The sequence below is a fragment of the Drosophila sechellia genome, chromosome 3R, assembly GCF_004382195.2.
Source record: "Drosophila sechellia strain sech25 chromosome 3R, ASM438219v1, whole genome shotgun sequence".
NCBI classification, from domain to species: Eukaryota; Metazoa; Arthropoda; class Insecta; order Diptera; family Drosophilidae; genus Drosophila; species Drosophila sechellia.
The window spans coordinates 24,704,529-24,725,670 of NC_045952.1; the positions used below are offsets into that span (position 1 = coordinate 24,704,529).

General features: G+C 39.5%; 2 protein-coding genes across 2 annotated transcripts; both read left to right on the forward strand.

The window, feature by feature from the left end:
- Nucleotides 1-17,725: 17,725 nt before the first annotated feature.
- Nucleotides 17,726-20,151, forward strand: LOC6617032 (the record flags this gene model as incomplete). Its single annotated transcript, XM_002041324.2, has 4 exons — nt 17,726-17,873; nt 17,954-18,130; nt 18,199-18,313; nt 18,377-20,151. Coding segments are annotated over 4 exons (585 nt in total), but the record flags the coding sequence as incomplete, so codon positions are not given.
- LOC6617033 lies at nt 19,498-20,151 on the forward strand. Its single transcript, XM_002041325.2, is given in 2 exon segments — nt 19,498-19,581; nt 19,653-20,151. Coding segments are annotated over 2 exon segments (447 nt in total). The 5' UTR covers nt 19,498-19,574; the 3' UTR covers nt 20,093-20,151.
- Nucleotides 20,152-21,142: the final 991 nt, after the last annotated feature.

The following is a 21,142-nucleotide window of genomic DNA, read 5'->3' on the forward strand; positions in this document are numbered from 1 at the left end:
AAAGCTTATTTGAATTTACCTTTTTCCAAATTTTAAGAACCATTTTGTTAGCTTAACTTTAGAGAACTTTACAAGTGGGAAATCTTTCTTGAACAGCCATCAACTTGAAATTCTCCCCAGGATGTCGAGCTCGTTTTCAAACTCAGCTGTGGGTTGTCACATGTAATTTTCCGCGGCTAATTCATCTGTTTATCCTCTGTGCTATAGCAGATGTTATTCGAGATAGACAGAAAAAGTGTGCTTGGGAGCACAAAAACAAAGAAATAATAAAAAGCATAATAATGAATATGAGAATGCGAAAAGAGCCCCAAGAACAGACGGGTGACATTAGCATACAAGCAATGACAATGGAGGGGAAAGCCACGACGAGGGGAAAAAGATCCAGGCGGGAGGACCATCCAAGGGCCAAGGCAGTTGCAAATGCCATGGGTTAGTTCGCCTCACATTACGTATACGCAGCGTGAACAGAAAAAATTACGAATAGTCACGTAGCAAAAGTAAAGTCAACCCTCCTCACACTCAGAGTTAGTCAGTGTGTACATTGCCAAATATTCAGTATATTCTGCGGTGTGTGCATATGGGCGACTTCTGCCAGCCATTTTAATAATTGTTGGGGCAATTCACTGGTACTAAACTCTCCCTCATTTACCCGTGGTCAGCTAAAATGTCACCCCTGGCAATGGTAACACAGAAAAGCTCAAAGCTGGCCATAAACTTTATACTTGTTCATACTGTATGTATGAGACGTATGAATTGCAGAGTGGAGTGAATATTTAAATTCAACAGTTGGGCATGCAAATTGCTCAGAATTCTCAAATATTTGCTTTTAATTTCCATGTCATGCATATTTTGTGCAGCATTTAAGTGCAGCACAGATTGCAAAAGTTCCTTAAAATTTTGGAATGACTCACTTAACTAAGCTTAACTGCAAGACCAGGCCAATATGGTTTGGCACTGATTAAAATTTTGTTAAAAACTTTTAAGTCCTGATACGATCTACATTATGAGAAAAAATAAATAAAAGTTTTTATGGCTATGCAAAAAATGGGACACTGGAGATGATTATCGGTTTGTTTGTCTGTGCCGCTCTTTCAGTTTTTTATATCCAACTCCGAGCCATAACAAAACAATTTTGTTTACCCTCTGTTGTCTGACCCACTCTCCACTTGGATACTCAAACAGGCGACGCTGCAAACAGCCCGATGCCTCGGGGAAATCTCTGGGAAACTAGGAAAATGTCGGAACGGGATTTAATGGCTGGCTGAGCTGAAAACTAGTAAGAACTTGCTTATGGGAATGAGTGTGAGCATTGTGGAAAAATATTTCATTAGAACTTCGTTCATTTTGTCAGCAGATTGTTGATATAGTATGTGAAAAATAAACGCTTCGTATATCAATAGATTCTTCAGTAAAAATATGGTTGATTTTGTATAGATATTAAAGCCGCAGGGAATTTAATTTAATATTCGAACCACTTAATATTCAATGTATTGGACAAGTCCCAACAAAAAATTTGTTAAGGAAGGAACACATGAAAATGCTGCAGAGCAAAAAATAACAAAACTGAAAACTAATACAATTCGATGGTGAGCATTCTCTTCTAACTTATAAGCTTAGATTAAATATTCAGATCAGAAACACATATGCTCTTACTGGAAAAACTCTACCTTAAGCCCTGCATATGCGTGATGAAATTAAAATTTTACGAGGAATTTGTGAAAATTCTGCCTGAGCACTTAAGTAGGTGTTTAAGTGCCCAAGGGGAAAACGGAAAACCAACACCGAAAGTTGATGCTAATGTTTAAGCCTTATGTGTGGCTGCTAAGACAAAGTTTGCATCCTGTCACCTGTGGGATTTTTTAAGGGGTTACCGAGGGGGGAGCTGCGGTTTTCCGTGGGCATCGTTTTCATTGTGTAAATATTTAAGCACTGGAAATCCCTGACACACACTTCCTGTCAGCTTATTTGAAGGTGTTGTGTCGAGCGATGAGTTTTGAATTTTATAGAGCTGAGCAGGATTATCTAATTATGGTAATCGCCTCACGTACACGGATTCTCTCGGGCGAATGACTAATGCTGCAGGCTTATGTCTTTTATTATCGGAATAACTGGCATATACCTCAACTCGAACGGACACTTTAGGAGGAGATTCACACTTTAAGACGCACTGCGCCAATAATTTCTCTTTATTATTTCAACAATCGGTTGCGTACCGAGTGGGGTGAATCTTAAGGAACGAAAAAATATATGTCAGCGGGCATTATGCTTTACGGTTTTCTCATTGCGGCAGACCTGGCCTCCTCCGCGGAAAATGGCAGCCAACAGGGAAAAATGTTGGTTGCAGACTGGCAGGGATTACTCATCAAACCAAGTGCAGTCAGTCCAACGTGTCGGAAACCGCACAGAAAGCCACTAGAGACCTGCATTTAATTGTCTTTATTTTTAAATTTGCCCAGCAGGACATTTCTGCCATTTCTTTATATAAAAATAATTTACTGCGCGGTTTATATTGTGTATACAACGAAGAATTCCGTGTTTAAATATACCGTCTCACTCAAATTTCCTTTTTTGTTTTTGATTTGGTGGATAAACACATTAGGATAATAATCATACAAAAACTGGAAGAGTAAACAAACCATGTAGAAAACAAAAGTGAATGGGGTAAGTCCAAACAAGAGCCACTTAAATCACACAAGAAATAGCCACAATGGAATGAAAATCAAACCATTGAATTGCTATTGCTGATTTAGCAATATGATTCACCAAATATACAGAAAAAAGAGAATTGTGTTGTGAGTAAACATGCAAAATAATTACTGAACATTCCTTATTATACTTAAATGCTTAAGAGATTCACAAAATGTAGCGTATAAAATATGTCCAATTTATTGTCAGTTTTTTATTTTTGAATTGCATAAGATCAAAACTATTCACATGAATGCATTTTCCTGGAACCAACCCACACTCTAAGCCACCGACAACTCTGCCGTTAAAAGTTCCAGTTCCAAAGAAAAGACAATGTGGTCAGGGGTAAAAGAAAAGAAAATATGGTCAGGGGTAAAAGAATATGTATAAAATGCACCAGGAGACACAAACAAACAACAAAAACGAAAGCTGCAACAATTTTCCAACTTTTGTAATTGGCAGGAGAGGAAAGCAGTGGCCGAGACGCAAAGGAGACAGAATCACTGGGGAAAAGCTACCCAGACAAGTTTGAATCAAAAATTTCAGCAGCTTCTGTTCTTATTTTGGAATGGAAAAAAAAAAAAAACAGAAAATGCTGCTGCCAGAAGGCAGCAATCAGGAAAAGGCGGCACGGACACCACAAGCAACTAAAAATGTCCTGCCACATTTTCGCACACAGGGAAAAGTGAGCTTTTTTGCGGCTTAAAATGCAGATTGTTGGCTTGACCACGTACGAGTTTTATATATTTTATGTCTGAGTAGCCCCCTTAAACCCAACTCATTATTCATCTCTGGCTGAGTAAAATTAATGAGCCTGGCGAACCACTTTACCACTTCACACTGTTGTAAAGTTGCCAGCAAAGCATTATTTCTTTGTTTGCATTCAAGTAGTCGGATTAAATGGACTCGTTAGAAACCTCAGTAAGCCAAATAAACTGCAGAGTGAAGCATATATGTGTATAAGTTCAACCAAATGAGTTTCCATGCAACTTAAGGCAGAAAACGGTCTTTTTATTTTGTTACCACATCAAAATCTCGATACTATAATAACTCTAATCCGCATTTTAATGTTATATGTAAGCAATATATATTAGTCCTTATATTAGCACCAATTAGTCGCTGCAAATCTGAGATTCACTGAATTTTGTGTAGAGCCCCCAATACAATTACCTATTCACCTTGATTTATTGAGTAATTGATAGTAGATAATGGGTTTGGAAGTGCCCTTTCGTTTTTTATTTTGTGTATATTCGAGGACTTTGGAAGTTGTTATTTATGTAAATACAACAAACATTTCAAGGATATGTTTTTAAAATACATTTTGTAGGACTTAAAATAAAATGATTATGTAAATTTAATTACAATTAGGCATCGCACAATAAAACTTAATTAGACAGTAAGCCAATGAATAATTCAGCAGATGACAATAAAATTAGCAGTGCCATTTTCAGAAAACTCCCTTTTCAGCTCAAGTGTTTTGCATAAAAGCTACGAAAGAATCTCTATGTTAAAAGATAACAGTTTATTTTTATGCCTTTCAATGCATCCGTAGGATTAGAAATATGTACATTGTTATCACTTTTTGGTATCATTAAACGTTCCATTGCAATGCTGATGCTCTGGTTTTACTCACCACAATGTAAACAGCAAAATTTAAAAATAGAAGAGCGAAAACAATGGAAATACAGAACAAATTCCAAGCTAAACAATGCACGAAAAATAAATATGTAAGCAGTGCACTCAATTAAGTTCAGGAGTGTAGTCTATTGAAATGAATATTTTGCGCTGTGAAGTGGCTGAGATTGTATATACTAAGCGGTTTTTCATTGACCAACAAGTAAAGATAAACATTCTGCGTAGATTTTGTGTACCAGAAAATTCAGAGGTTTTTATCTTTAATTTAAAAAAATATCTATTAAAGATATCTAAATTTTGCATTATATTTAAGATATTAAATTTAATACGCGACAAGTTTAAATTCAAATTTACTTATCTAAAATGTACTGCCAATTTTTGTGTTTTCCCTTGACTGCAATTTAAGGCACAACACCATTCTACGGGTTAAGTTTGTTTTCATTTTCACGGCGTATTTCCTGCGCAGACTCCAAAATTTCCCGACTTATTCGGCATCGCAGTCGACGCCGCTGTCTGTCCGATTAAAATTCAGTTCTCATGCGGCTTTCATCCGAACCGCACCGTATCAGTTCGCAACGGAATTTTGCCAAACAGATACTTTTGAAACTACGTAACGAACTTCAAAGCGACACGTGGGTGTGAAAAAACGGCTATATAAAAAATAGCTTTAGATTGCAGTGTTCGTTAAATTATAAGAAATCAGGCGAAAAATAGTTAAATGGTATGATTTCCTAAGCAAAAAGCTATAGTTCTTATATATCTCACAACTTATTTTTCGGAATTTTTAAATTGATATCAAACTTATTGTCTCACGTGTTTTTGCGACTATCTCAACGAAGTTTTTATAATCAAAATATACTACTGTTCGTTCACAAACACAGTTGCAGAATAAGATTAATTTGTGAGCCTCACATTGAAAGGCGAAGCGTTTTAATGAGATGCTTGGAAAATATATAAGTCAAGTGGATTTTCTCCTACTATAATCAACAGATTTTTTCGCCGATTACACACTGTTGAAAAGTGGTTTAAAGACGAAGTGAATTCTAACACGTATTGTTGTATCATCTGGAAAAAATCAGACGGCGAACAAAATTGAAGCACACTCATCAATTATATGATTTAATCACCATAAGCGAAAGATTGAAGTGAGTATTTATGCTTATCCGGCTAAGAGCTTCGGAAATTGATGATGCCCAGTGCCAAAAATATCTGGAGCATTCTCTGAGATTGTACCTAAGCGTGTAATTAAATAAAATTGATTTATACTAGAAACGTGCCAGGAATTATTTAATTAGGTTAAGCTTTGCCACGTTACAACACAAGGGAAAATATTCTTGTGAAGTCAGTAATTATTTTGTTCATCTAGGGAAAGTTGTTGGGTTTTATTAAAAGATTTTCCGATTACCCATTGTAATTTGGTTTTCAAACTTTTCCGAAAATCAATTAACCCAAGATTACTGGATTTTCTTCGGCTATAGTCAGTTAATATATGTGCCAGTTTTTCTTTTCGTTCTTTGGCATATTTAAAAAGCTGACAATGTATCAGCAAAATTTTCTCAACCTTTGTTTACCTTTGACGGTGCACTTCGTGCCAAAAATAAGGGAAAGTGCATGGACGCACACACAAAAGAAAAGAAATAATGTGGTAATAAACAATAAAAATAAAACAATAAAAGAAACCGAAAGACTCAACAAAATTGCGTGGAAAAGCAGCCAACATTATGGCACCAGTGCAAAAGGGTGGGACGAAAAGGTAGTCGCATAAATGGCGAAATAACGAGGGCAAAGGCGACAATAAGAGGGGTAAAAGATGAAGGCACACAAAAAATCCGTACACCGAGAAAAATAAATGTTTTCAGCCTACAAATAAATCGAGGGAGTTTAGAAATTATTACAAATGAGTATTTCTATTCATTTCTGTAATGTCCCACTTACACATGCTCCGAATGTTTTTACACATGTATGGGGAGCTAAAATAAGTTTAGAACAGACTTGAATTTTTCTCCCTGTGCATTAAACCTGAAGGGGCACCAAAGCCCTTGCAAATGTCGTGCGTTAGTATGGCAGCAGGGCCATTTAGTTGGGACCGGCGTCACATTACGTATACGCAATGTGCACGAAAATTACCAGTAGTCACGTAGCAAAGCAAATACCAACTCCACTCTTTTACTACACACGAGCGAGTGCACGTGTGCTTGTGGGCGAGAGTGGCAGAGTGTGCGTGAGGCTTATCAGCCATCATAATAATTGTTCGGGGCAATTTTCCTGCCAAGTCTGACCAAGGTCCTTAGCGTCCATTCCGACATTCGACAGGAATAATTACACACACATTTGGCTGTCATAAAAACCAAATTTGTTGAAATGTTCAACTGAAATGACAGCACAAAGCATTTACAACATTTTGTGTATTTTGTATGTGCCTCCTGCCAAATTCGTTTGTTTTTGGTTGTCGGTTTGTATTTCACTTTTTAAAACAAGAAAAGTTTGGCTTTTTATTTAGATTTCAATTTGCATTCTGATGTGTATGCATTTAAGGACGCATAAGGCGAGCAACACACACAATAAAAAAAACACCTTTAAAACATTGGAATTTGAAAGCAATTAAATCAAATGACGTTTTCGGCTGTCAAACATCAGCAGGTGGATAAAATCATTAGTGACATCAACAATTAATCAAAGCAGCCGAATCTATAAAAAGTAATGTATACATTGTTATGTATATTTATGCTTTTCTATTTGCCACTTAAAAAGGTTTCTAGGTTGAGAAACAATTTACTACGTATTAAAATTCCATTAAAGGAATTTTGCAATTAAAATGAAATTCAATACGAGAAAAGGTACTGGCGGAATTATGGAAAAGGTGTGACTTTGCTATTGAATTTCATTTTTTAGCTCGATTTCCCATTTGCAAGAAATGTATTATTGTTGGACTTGAGTCTTTGTTATTAGCATTTCTGAAACAAATTAAAAAGGGCATGACATTACAGGCGTGTAGATAAAGATTTGGTTTGCTTTCAAATTTAAATCGAGTCAAAGTTGGCATTTTGCATTCAAGACTTTTCCTCATTTTCATGTGAAAGCCATTGTTTCAAAAAGCCGCCGGCTAAGCTGTAAACTTGTTTGCTTATTCCTGGATAAAAACTCATGCATATCATTTTGTTTTGTGTTATTTCATACTAAAACTCAATTCAAGTTTTCATCTTGCCTGTAATAAAATTTGAATTTCATAAAGGCGGCAAAAGAAACAAATACTGGGGTGATGTAACCCACCTTTGTTTCTTTCTTTCGCTCTGTGTAAATAGGAACTTCGTGCTTGGCTAGGAATATTTATTGCTATTGGTTTCACACAAAACATGCTGAAGTCGACGGCTTATGTTGTCCTTGGGCACACGCGACGTTTACGCTACAATCGTATATTTCTTTTTTTGATAAAAGTGTTTTTAGATAAACTTAATTCGGAAAAATAAGAAATCAACGAGCACTAATCTTTGCTGGCATCACTTACCACTTGACCTTAGTTGCTCTCAAGTTGCATATTAAAATAGCTGGAAAGCTATGGTGGTACTTTTATTTCATATGTATATTTTTGTGGGTGTTTATGATGACCAATACACGTGGTTATACATATCTTTCAAGTTGGACGTCTTTAAAGCACTTGCTGTAAGCTATTACTGAAAAATAGTAAAACACGCACTCCAATCTGAATCTTTGTTTTCTTTTTAGACATATTCGGTACGTGATTTTACACTTAAAACTGTAATTGCTGGATACGTTTTATAGTTTTAAAAGGATCCTGTATGGACGTTTTATTTTTCTGACGGGAGAAAGGGATTTCAATCCATACCATGTGTATTCTCTCTGTATTGAAATCAGTTGAAAGCATAAAATTCGATGGAATTCAGTGACTGACCCGCAGCCGATAAAGCTCTCATCTGAAAATCCTCGATTTCGCCGGCTTTTGGCCCCAAGGCAAACATCACGTATACGCCCTTTTTCCCACACGCCGCCTGCAGTTCCGCTATTTTCCGCGTAATTGTGCGTGCCAGCAAGGACAACAAAGAGGCCAAAAGCAGACGGGACCAAATGCCCCCCACAAACCCTTCCTTTGGCCTGTCTAGTATTCACACCCACGCCGTGGAATTGGCCAACTGCGTGGATGGAAGGACCTTTGCCGGACTCTGGTAATTGAATATTGAGAATGTGGTATAAGCTTTTCGATTACAAGTTGGGTCTTCCCGTCGGCGACCCAGTTTCCATGTAATTCTATCGATTTTCACCCAATCAATGTCTACAAGTGCCACCCAATCGTCAGTTTGAGACCCTTTTATTCTTCGCTTTATCCCTTCACTGTTTTTTTGACTGCCAGTAATAGCTTCTTGTAAAGAATACTTTTAATACCCGTTTAAAATACGCATTTATCGTAGATCTTCTATTACATAGCAATTATCAACTTGCTCGATTCCCGTATTTTCTAATGTGAAACTGATGCACATCAATTTAACTTGGTGACAACTAAATTTCCTTCTCCCAAACTGGAAATCCTGACATAAGACAAGGAAAAATGTAGTCTTAAGTTGCGAACATTAATGTCGCACTGAACACTGTTGTCCGACATTTATATAAAGTATTTGACATTCATTTTCTTCCTTCACGGTAACGAACTCATTTGCGTGTGGGCAGTGGAAGTGCCTCATTAGAGATGAAAAATTGTTGACAAATGAAGACTTTGCAGGGAAATCAAGTGCCCAGGCAGAAGCGTTCGGCAAATAAGTGCCCAGGCTCGTCCACTGCCGAGCATTATGCAAATTAACTGGCAGGTAAACAGTAGCAAGTGCTCCACTGGCCTGTTCACCTGGCGATTTAAGAAGCTTTTAGGCTCCTCACTAGCTATGTTTGTTTTTAAGGTACACAAAATTCTATCGGAGCATGGGATCTACATCGAAGTATCTTGGCAGTATGGCTACAGCTCCGTTAATTAAAGGTCAAGAAAAGTGCTCGGCAGGAAGTTGATTTACAAATTTGCACTGTGCAGATTACTTCCGGTTAGGAAGGATATGATTTGTGTTTCAGTATAGATATCTTCTTTACTTCGCTTTCTAAAATTATTTCGCATGAAGTTTGTAGTGCTATTTTTATTTAACATGTTTATGAGAATACGAGATGATAAATGTTCCTTTTACTTTTTTCCGTTCTGTAAGTGAGCATTTCTCTCTGTAGCTGTGATTTATTTAAGTTTGAATAATTATGCGAAAATGTTTATTTAATTTGCAAGCTTGTTAATTTATTCCGCTCACTTTGCATTGTAGCCACCATTTTTCGCTTGTATGTTTCTGTACATTATTTTAGTTTATTTTCCATTATCGTGTTGTGAAAAGGAATTTATTCTAAATATTTTGGTTAGCTGAAACAAGTGTATGTACTGTGCTTAATCGTGTACTTTAATAATTTGAATTAGCGATGGAAAAGCATTAAGCTGTTGAATTTAAGTTTGACACATATCAATTGATCTAGATTAAAGCTGTACCGTTTTGCTGTCTTGTCTACTGTCGGGTTTCTTTTTTACGGAAAAACACCCAATTGGCTACCTTTCTCAAACCTGCAGTTTGCAGCTTGACCTTCTTCTTTGGCCTTTTCGTGAACCTTTGTTGAGAATCAAAATCCGAAGAATGGGTTGGTTTTTGGGCGGAGCCGCAAACTTTTGCCACAGTTGCCTTGTCTATCCCCGGATCGTGATCCAAAAGGACGAAAAGAGCAGCGTCAGCCAAAAATGACAGCAGGTCAGGTCGATTTCCGGGCAAAATGGGGCGATGAGGCCTCTCCATTGCGATTAAAGCTATATTTTTATGGAACCGTTTAACAACAATGCCAATCATCGGATGGCTTTTGTTCACTCTGCTTAACGAAAATTAAATATCCGTGCGGTGGCTTTTATTAACTAAAGTGTGCGTTTCGCCTCTGATGGGTTTTGCATAATGCATGCACAAAAGAGAAAAAATGGAAAAAATTATCCTGCCTTTTGTTCGACTCGCTTTTTATGTGGCACAACAGCGCTGAATATTGAAATTATATGAAAACAGCTTTGTGTATAAAAATTATATGGAATTTTTTAATTTAACACATTTTTGATGATGCGGCTGAAATAAATGTTGTTTGTATTAAATTGCTTGTGATGCGGTTAATTTTAGCACCAATTGCAATCGCAATAACAATGGGCTTTGATCCTTTACACATTTAAATCATTTTTTAGTTTCATACATAGTATGCGTTTCAATTAAGTGATGAAACAATTAAGCTATAAAATAAGTATGAAAGGGGATGGTTGGTCCATACATATGAGCCCAAATGTGAAGTCGTAACCCCTTTAGTATCGGAAGTCAAAACATCAATCGCCTGCAGCATACTTATTTTTATTTTACCCGCAAACTGACAAACGTCAACTGATGTTTTATTTATTTCAAACCTTTCGCTCAACTGGAGGCCTCAAGTTTCCGCCTCCGACAACTTCCGGTTTTCCTTACGCTTTCCGCTGATTTTTTATGCCTCGACCCTGTTTTTATTGCGTGCCGTCAATCCGTCAATAAACTCCAAACTCCCATACCTTTTGTTTGCGGTGACTTCGATTTTATTTCGATTTTGTGGACTACAAGCAATAAAGGCGTTGCCTTTAACTTCCATCGGGAAAAGGACGTCGACATGGCTGTTGGGTTCATTACTCCAACTTCCGCTGCTGTTGATTTTCAATTATTTTTATTGACTTATGTTATAATGCATGGTGGCCCTGTCAGCCATTTTTGTTGATTACTTGCTTGGGGGGAGGCTCTGTATTTTCCTCCAGCCGAGCTAATCTTGCCACATTTGTGTAGTTTTTTGTTAACTTGTTCATCATGCGTTTGGCTGAATTCACTTTGCCTTGCTCCTGGCAAGACCGCTTATTGAAAAACTTTGCCCCACCATCTTGCGAACAAGTTCTTGAGTAAAACTTCTTTCTAAATGGCAACAACTTTTTACATTTTCAGCGACGTTTCGTAATTTCATGCTGTTTTCACCTTGTCTCTCTCTTGAGCAAAATGAAAAAATGTTCAGAAAGTTCATTATTTGTACGGAGCACGCCTTAATTATTTTTGCATTTTCGCAGGAAGACAAATTGAATTGTTGTTTTTTCGGAAGTTCATTACGAATATTCAGAACAAAGATTTTCCGGTTGCTCTCCCTTTAACGAAGATAGTGAAAGTTAGTTAGCTGATATTTGGTACAATGTTTAATTAAATACAAATGTTTTAAAGAGCACTTACAACTCCAACCATTGAAATCTTAAAGTTTGATTTTACTTCTATGAAAGAATCCTTCCGTTAGGAAACTTGGAGGCAACTCCACGGCAAAGGATTTCCCCACTTTGATGAAGAGAACTCGCAACTATTCAGTTGCATACTTTGCGGCATTCTCGAAGTTATTGTTGCAAAAATGGATGGAGAAATGGGAAATTTTCTGTGCCGGTTGGGTAGTTCAAATTAAAATAAATATGCATTGAAATAAAACTGGAAAAAACCTAGAGACCAGGAAAAAGAAGAAACTCTGGGGGCTCACTTTGTGATTAGTTAGTTCTTTTTCTCGGCAAACTCGATGCCACAATATGCTTGCAGTTGCTGGTTGCCCTGAATGCACTTTGCCTGATGAGAAAGCCTTTTATGTGATAGTTAGGATTCCCCTTCAAGCACAACTTGTATCCATATGAAAAAAACACAAACATTACTTGGTAAATTAACTTCATATAGTAAAAATAAATGAATTACCTAAGCATGAAGAAGGTACACATGAGCATGAAAATGTCCTGGCTTAAATTGTATGAAAGGAAACACAATGTCTTCAGATATTGGCTTTTGTCCTTTTATTTGCGAAGAATGCCATGCAAATATACGTTTGTCATAAATGAAAATATACTCCAAATAAGATGCTTGCATCACATTTTCTGACATTGATTTTCTTATTACAATGATTTAGTTAAATTCTGTAATTCACTTGTAGGGTTCTTTCAAAACAGACAATGTGTGAAACAGTTTCTAAAAGTTTGTGGCTTAAAGACCACAAAAATGCCAAGTCGACAAGCCAATTTAAGTGCCCCAAAGCCTATGTATGTGTAGGTGTGTGGAAAATTTAAATTTCCCCATTTGCAGAATTGTTTTTTCCGGTTAAGGGCGCATTAATTAACCGGACTTAACACGATGGTATGTGGGTATCCCACCGGGAAAGGAATGGAATGGCTGTAACCCAGAGGTGTCTGCATAAAATGAATTGCCTGGTTGGTTGGCTCGAATTACTTTCTGTTTTTCGCTCTAAAAGTTTTCCCTTTCGTCGGGCTGCGTGAGACAGCTCACTCAGTTATTCAATATGTCATTCAGTCATGCCAGTGCAAACACACAGCCAACTTTAAATTGAGTTTCTTTGGCTGAAGTTGCCAGCAAATTCGAAGAGCAGAAGATACAAATAGAGAACTTTTCCCTTTGGCCATCGTCGCTTTGCACAATGTGTTGATTGCTGCTTTGTTATTCATGGAATTGCTTAGAAATTTAGATTGCTTGCTAACTTATAAACTACGATTCGACGTCTTAGCTGTTGTTCCACCATTTACATGAGCATTCAACTCAAATTAATAGATAAATTGTAGGAATTATAAATTGAAAATATAAGTTTACCCAAATTCCTAAGCGAAGTCCGCAAACTTCAAGCCACCCAAAACAACCCCACTATTAACTGCGAAAAGGTCAACTGAATTGGCTTCCGAGAAACCTCAACCAACTGAATGGATTTGCACCTGTTGACTGCTCCCTTTGACCACTGAAGCGTGTGAGCATTGGAATCATCGAGAGCCAACAAAAAAGTGTCGGATAACAGAGGATATAAAAGAGCATCGGTGGTGGCTGCTCAATCAATTGCGGTCGAGAGTCATTGAACACTGCATAGAAATAGACACACACTTTTCACAACGGGTATATACATGGATGGCTCAAATCGATGTCAACGACTTTGAAGGTGGCACGCATTGTCTGACAACACCATCACACTCAGAGTTTTCCTGGAAAACAACACAAAAGGGGTGGTGTGCGAAATATTGGCACCGAGCTCAGCTATTTTGCATGAAATTCAAAAAGTTCGCCATCTAGGAATATGCAGTCTGTGGCCTTTTCCCCTTATCTCGAGCAGTTCCTTTGAAGTGGCCATTGGCCTTCAGTCACAGGCTTAAAAAGCTGAAAATGGGGCCAAGTCTTGCTTAGATGAGTATTGGTATTGGATTGAGTATTTCTCAGTTATTGCGCTTTTCAAATGGGAAATATTAAATAAATTTCTTGCTTTAAAGACCTATCAAATGGCATACAATCGATTCTGGCTATTAAGCCCGATTTTCAAATAAAAGCATTTCAATGGAGCTGATTGCTGTCATCCCCTTGGTAATTGATTCGATCCGCATTTGTGGCGTCACATTCAGACCTCCTGTCGCCATGCATTTTATATCTGCGGTGCTCATGGTCACGTGTAACAGGATTACACGATTTAATGCCCCCAAATGGCAACAGAAAATATATACGCGTATATAGCTCGGAACGGACCCGTCAGAATTTCATTGATTGAAAAGCTTAAAACAGAAAAATGCTTAAACACTTAACTAACGGTGAGCTTGGCCATAAGCCCCACTACAAATGTCTCGACATTGGCCAATACCCGCACTTTGCGTCACGCATATGGGACCCATATCATCGTAAGCTCTTTTTGACCCGGCCATAAATCGACCTTCATTCCGGTGACCAATTTCCCATCGCTTTGCGTGCCTATGGAACATTTTGGCTGGCTGGGTAAAAAGGATCCACCGGAGAGAGTTTTGGGCCATAAATAGTGGAGGTCGTTAGGAGTTAATTGGCCTTGAAGGCACGTACCCTGCAATGATGAGCTACAAGCTGCATAAAACTTAAGTGCCGCCATCATCTTGGTCAGCGCTCTCAAATATTTGCCCACTTAATTGATTCAATTTGCATGCTGAGTAGTTTCGGGGCATGACTATTATAAAGCCAAAAACGCCGTCAAGTAAGCAAGTCAACAAATGTTAATGAAATTTCCTGGAACAGCGACACAGAAATGAGTTTTCCCTGCTTGAAATTTGGGTGTAATATATACATATACGTTTTATGACAGAGGGTCAAAAACATTTTCTTTAATTTTCCTGCTGATTACAAATTTATATACATATTTTTCTGTGTTTTGTAACAAATATTTTCCGCCCTACAGTTATGGTTACGACATTCACTGCAACTGCACAATTTCAGCTAACTGCAGTTGCAAATTTGCAATGCGATTCGCAGTTTCGCATTCGCGAGAAAATTGCACTAACGCTGCAGTTATGCAAATTCAACTCAAACGAGACTTTGTGTGCGAAAGTGTGTGTGAGTGACGGTACGGTGATGTGTGTGTATAGCCTCACATGCGTGAAATTAATTTCTCCCACGAGAGAACCAGGTGCAAGCAAATTAAAGGTAAGCCACCTTTTAGGTGAGCGTGTGTGTGTGTCTGTGTATGCAACTGCAATACAAAGTCTCTGGCAGGAAATGAAAATTTTGGACGGCCATTAAAACGGATGTTAGTAACCTAGGTTTTTTGGCATTTTGCAATTTTAAATTGTTATTAACTGCTGGTTTTTGCTGTGAATGTTTGTTTTAAAGCAAAAGGGATTATTTATTTGAATTCCTTAAAAGTGAGATTTAAAATGACTTAAAAGAGAGGGCATGGTTTCACATTCACCCGATTAATGACACGACATTATCTGCAAAATATTAAATCATTTTATCCCAAAAAAATCTGCATAAATTCCGCACCCTTATCAGCGAATGAGGGCGGAATATGTTAGACCCCTACATCGATTGATTATGGCCTAGTCGCAAATGGCAAGCTCTTACTCAAAGCCGAAATCATAATAAATCACTTCGAGTTGAGACAAAAAATGCACACCCACCCCTTAGGTAGAGGGTGCTTTCTGCCCCCCTCCGAAACGTACCCTTAGGTGTTTGTCGCTCAATCAAAGCTGACCCAGAGCCTAATGAGGTACCCACACCCACCTAGCGTTGGGTTGCCATTTACAGGCAGATTATGAAATTAATGGCCTACAATTGAGAGGGCTACTTTGTCAAGGGAGAAGATTCGGGGATAACTTTGCCTTCATTTTTCATTTTTAATGTGCGCCACGGGCCAAGCTGGGTCCATGAATACGCGATTAGCTTGCACAAACTTTATTAAAAAATTCCGACAATCCGCGTTGGGTAGCATTCAATTTCGCTGGGCGGACTAATTTAATGTCCTGCCAAGGAGAATGGCTACGTTGAAGGCTTTTAATTGCTCGGGCATAGCTCTTCATTGGCTGCCGTTGGCAGTGTCATAAAAGTTTTGTGGCAGCAGCGGCAGCGGAAGTTGACGGGCTGTTCGTTTGGCTGCCTTCGTGGCTGATTCGATTGTGGCCCAGTCGAAGCGACAAAATTAAGTAAGTACGGCCAAGTTGCAGAGGCCACAAAGGCTGCTCCTGCTACTCCTCCTCCTTATTCTTCTTCTCCAGCTCCTGCTCCACCCCTTCTCCTGCTGCCACTGTTTCCACCTCCGATGGTCGTTAAACGGGCACAATGGCCACTTCGACTCCTGGCAGTGAGAGACAATGCCCTAACTCCACCGAAAAAAACAATTATATTTCTATTTAATGTGAACAAAGTCATTAATATAACGTAAAACCATAACTAAAAATAGGTATAGAACGTTTCATCAATAACATATCTTTATCAAATAATCGAAATGCACGACTGTCGAGCTAATTTCTGGCTGTGTAGTATGTAGTATTTATGGGACCCCGACCGGTAGGATAGTGATGCATATTGAAAGCTGGCAAACACAATGAACAAAAGGTAAACTTCATTTGGCCAAGACAAGGAGCGGCCGGAAAAAGGTGGAGGGGTGGAGGCGGGGGAGCAGCATCCGTTTCCGTCAACACTGGCACACAATGCCGTTTCCGGCCAACTTGGCTTCCAGCCAGAGGAAAATTGGATGGTGGATGGGAAAATGTGTTTGGCAGCTCGTTCGACTGCTTAGTGGCTAATTTGCAAATAGATGAAAATGCGCCACACAATTATAGCTTTGGCAGTAGACTTCAGTTAGATGTCGATTGGATCCCTTGGGATTTCATTATAAATTTCATCACCTCCAGCCACGTTTAGTAAGAGTTTATTAGCGCAGTTACTTACTTAGCTTATTGTGCTTTTCTTGGTACGTAACTTCGGGCAACTTAATTACATTAGCCGACTAGAGATCGACAGATTGGACTGCAAATCAAACACCCACCGACTGGCACACACAAACGGGAACACTCAAAATCGCATAATTAATGCACAACACTTGCGGCCACCCGAAATGTTGCACATACGCCCCGTGGGCCACACGGAAAGTGTGTGGTTAGGCCATAATTTGCAATAAATATTGATCCACAGACATGACCTCTGCACCCAAAGTGCCAGTGGATAGATGGCTATATCTGTTTGGATTGGCCAACAGCCACGAGCCATGCAATGATAATATTTATCTGTCACGATGACAGATTCGCTTAAATTGATTGCCGGCCAGTGAAAGAGCGAAATATAGAAATATAGAGCTGTCAGAAATATTCAGGGATCCGACTTGTCCACTTTGTATACTTTAAAGCCGGAATGGGTCACGCCCAAAATCGCTTTAAGCCGCACGCTTTTGGCATTTGGCCCGTCATAAATTGTGTTTCTCGAGCTTAGCTACACTTTCAGCCCGAAAGTCAGGATCATTTGTCATAATTCGAGGGACCCCAAGGATGGGACCCGAAATAAAACAAAAACCCAAGAAAAACACTGCCCGAAAGTTGACCCAACAACACCTTGGGCCATCGAAGTGTGGCCATTAAAAGTGGCAACAACAAACAGGCAACAAAATGTGGGGGAGTCAAAAACAACATTCGGGGACCACATGGCCGGCACTCGACACGAAAATCGACTGAAAAGCAATTATTTACACTTCGGCAATAAAAATATGGAGCAGAAAACAAAAAAAAGAAACAGACAGGAAACGGGGGCGGTATTGTGTCAAAAATGCGTTCTGCAATTTATTACCTTTAATTTTTCTTGCCCGTCAGTCGTTGCCTCAAAAGAAATTGCATTTCTGCGGATTGTGGATAATCATTTTTATGACCATTGCCTTCGTTTATGCTCTTCGTTTCGTTTCAACTTTTTATGAGTTCTCGAGCGCTCAGGCAGAGATTTCAGCGGAAAATCGAAAAAGTTTTTAAGAGCCTACAATTCACTTGTTAATTTTAATCCCTTTGAATATTTTCCCCCCTTTTGCAGATGGCGAAGTGAAATGAATTCCGAGGAATGTCCGCAATTGGTCAACCTGTGAGTCCTGCGAATCCCGTGTGAGTGCTGTGCGTGCCCAGACGACGGCGGTGGGCAGTTCAATTATGGAGACCGTCGCTATTTTGGCCCTGCTGCTTGGCCTGTTCATTCGAAGTGGTAAGTGATTTTCGAGGGAACCAATTAAAATACCAATCTCAATGTTTACTTATATCTTTCCTTTTAATATTCCCTTTTAGGCTACTGCATAGACTGTTTCAAGTGCGTGTCCTACAATGGTGCCAACAAGGCCTGCGACGACCCCTTTCACAACAACTACTCGACGGCCATTTTGGAGTCGCCCTGCATGGGCGGCCGGAAGGGGCGTGACGGCCTGTTTCCGGCCACCGCTTGCATCAAGATCGCCGGCTATTACGGTAAGTGAATGTCGTCGTCGCTTGGCGTCCAATAGATGACCCACTGAATCTCTACTGGCCAATTTCAGATGGAACTGGCGAGACGATAACGGTGAGGGGTTGCGCCCTGGACAGCGGCACTCTGACCACCGACACAGAGATTATAAGAATGTCGCACTGCGGAAAGTTCTACTACGATGACAAGTAAGGTCAAAACAGTCGTAGTGATAACCATGTTAAATGTATCTTCCTTTGATGGCTTCTCAGGTACGTGCACGGGTGCTTGCAGAGCTGCAGCGATGCGGATGCCTGCAACTCTGCCAGGAGGCAGGGCGCGAGTCCGGCAGATCTTGAGTCGCTGATGAGGCACCTGCTCAGCCTGGTGGTGTTCCTGCTGGCTGCCAGCAGGTAGCATAGTCGATATCTGTAGATCCAGTATCCGGAGCAGGAGAAGCAGACGGAAATATGGCTGCAGGGGAAATGAGGCAGTCGGGAGGGCATTCAAGTCGTCTTGGATGCGCGTGGAAATCCTTTTCTTTTCCTTCGAATCTCTCTGTGTCTAGGATCGCAATCGCACCCAAATGTAAACGCACTCGAGCTGCTGCAGCAAGGACACGCTCGGAAACACACTCTCTCTTACACACAATAACATTATGGAATTCATCAAGCAATTATGTGATTTTTAAGCGAATACTTAACAACTATCAAACAATAATTGATGAGCGCGAACGGAAACTATTTAGATGCTAAGCATTCGAGTGGCGAAAATCAAAGAAAAACACTGCAAACCAAATTCAAATTCTAATTGCAATTATTTTTAGCTTCTAAGGAAGGAATCTAGACTTTAAACGCTGTCGCTTAGTGAAAGGCAGGAATGGTTTACGATTTATATACGATGTGTTTTACCTTGGCATAAGTAAGCATTTTTCACCTCTCTAGATGAGTATGTACATATACAAAAACAATTTACCTATTTGTTAAACGAGTGCTGAATTTTGGGCAGATTATAAATAGTTGTGTAAATGGATTAGTGAGTAAAATTAGCAACGAAAACTGCGAGCTACAAAGTGGGAGGGAATTCTTTTTTTATAGATTGATGTAATAACGTCATCTTTATTTAAACTTTTGTGATTTGCATTATCAGACCGCAAATAGATTACTCGCTTTACTCGGAACTGGCTGAACTATTTACTAGTTTTTTATATTAAAAATTACTTCTATTAAGTCCTAAATCAAGCCATAAATGCCGGTCATAAATGACACAATTCGTTGCTATATGGACTTCTGAATTTAGACACCCAACTACTAACACTTACCACCTTACCAGTCTGGTGCGGTTGATTCACCGGCAGATTGGTTATCATGTCCGGATAACCTGATAGGATATCGGTTACCTAGGTGTTGCCTAGCAGCCGCCAAGAATAACGATCGCACTTGCTTAGTACATTCAAGCAGCTCAATCGAAATGGACGGTAAGCACTGGCACACTCCCCTTTTCCGTTCGGATCCTCCAATTTAGCGGGATCATTTCGCTGACTTGCAGGTCACAGCTGGCTTCACTTCAGCCACGGAGCAATTCCCCAGGCAGCCGTAGTGGCTGGCCACGATTCCGATGGCGACACCATCTTCATTGGCCGCGCCTTCTAATGCAACGACATGCTGCCGGCCAAGATTATCCCCAACAAGGGCAAGGCCTACGTGGCGTATGCCAACCAGGAGGTGGAGCTGGAGAACTACGAGGTCCTCAGCGGCTTCAACTACGAGTGGCTGCCGGCCGAGAACGGAGAGGTGCCTCCCGGCGCCGTCAAGGTGGGCCAGAATGTCGACGGAGAGACCTTGTACGCCGGAAGGGGCTACCATGCCGGCAGTTTGACCGTGGGCAAGGTGCATCCGTCCCACGGCTGCCTGTACATTCCCTACGATTCCGAGGAGGTGAAGATCTTCGCCTACGAGGTTCTGTCCCGTCGCATGGAGGCCAGATAGGTGCTCCATTTCCACTTATTGCCTGTTAATCACAAATAAATTTGACACTTTTTTGTAGACATCCGTGTGTTGTTATCTCCATTTGGTGATCATAAAACTTCCTTATCAAAAGATTAATTTCAAACATGAAGAAAGAAAGAGGAAGAGCTTGAGAAATACGTGGTTATTATTTAATATTTAAATAATATACTATAGATGGTATTGGTTTTTCAGACTCCAAATTGTGCTCGCAGTTTTCGTCCATCCCCCTTTTATGCAGGAAAAAGTTATAAGTTAACAAAACCAAATATAACCAAAGTGAAGCCACTAATTAACGACTAAGTTGAAAACTCTCTAAATTACGCGTAGCCTAAATACTTGATTGTAAAGTCGAGCTAAATTTTCATATGGATAGGGCGAACCAATAGGACCAAACTAAATTAAACGAATACTATACGAATGGGTCGGAGTCCACGGCAATGGCATTCGATATGCATCGAATTCTAGTTTAAATTGTTTATGTTTCGCATGTCGGTACTTCATTTTTCGGACTAAGCGAGCTTGCAATGGTTTCCGCAAATAAAAATCAACAACTATGTATAAACAAGTGGAGAAGTTTTGATAGAACGCAACGGTTTTTGATCGGTAGCAGACAGGCAACACATCAAAATCAGGCAATTCGCATTTTCCCTCTGCTGAAATCGCTTGCTTGCCACGCAACTAAACGCAAACTAATCGAAAGCAAACACAACACGCACTTATTGGCTATAAAGGCTCCCCGGCTAAGGGCCATTGAATTCTTCAACTCTCTAACACACAACGAACGACCAAGCAAAGTTTGTAAAAATAACACAAGAGTACATTAAACGTTTCATGGCAAGGCGAATGCCAAACATTTTTGAATGCAAATGTATCTAGCACTTAAGGAGAACTTTATACATATACAATTGAGGCGGCAGAGCGATGGATTAACGATAATTAGATAAACTAGATAACGACGCTACTTGAACTAATCAAATTGAATTGAAAATCTAAATTGAATCTGTTTACCCTGCAATTGAATGTGTGCGT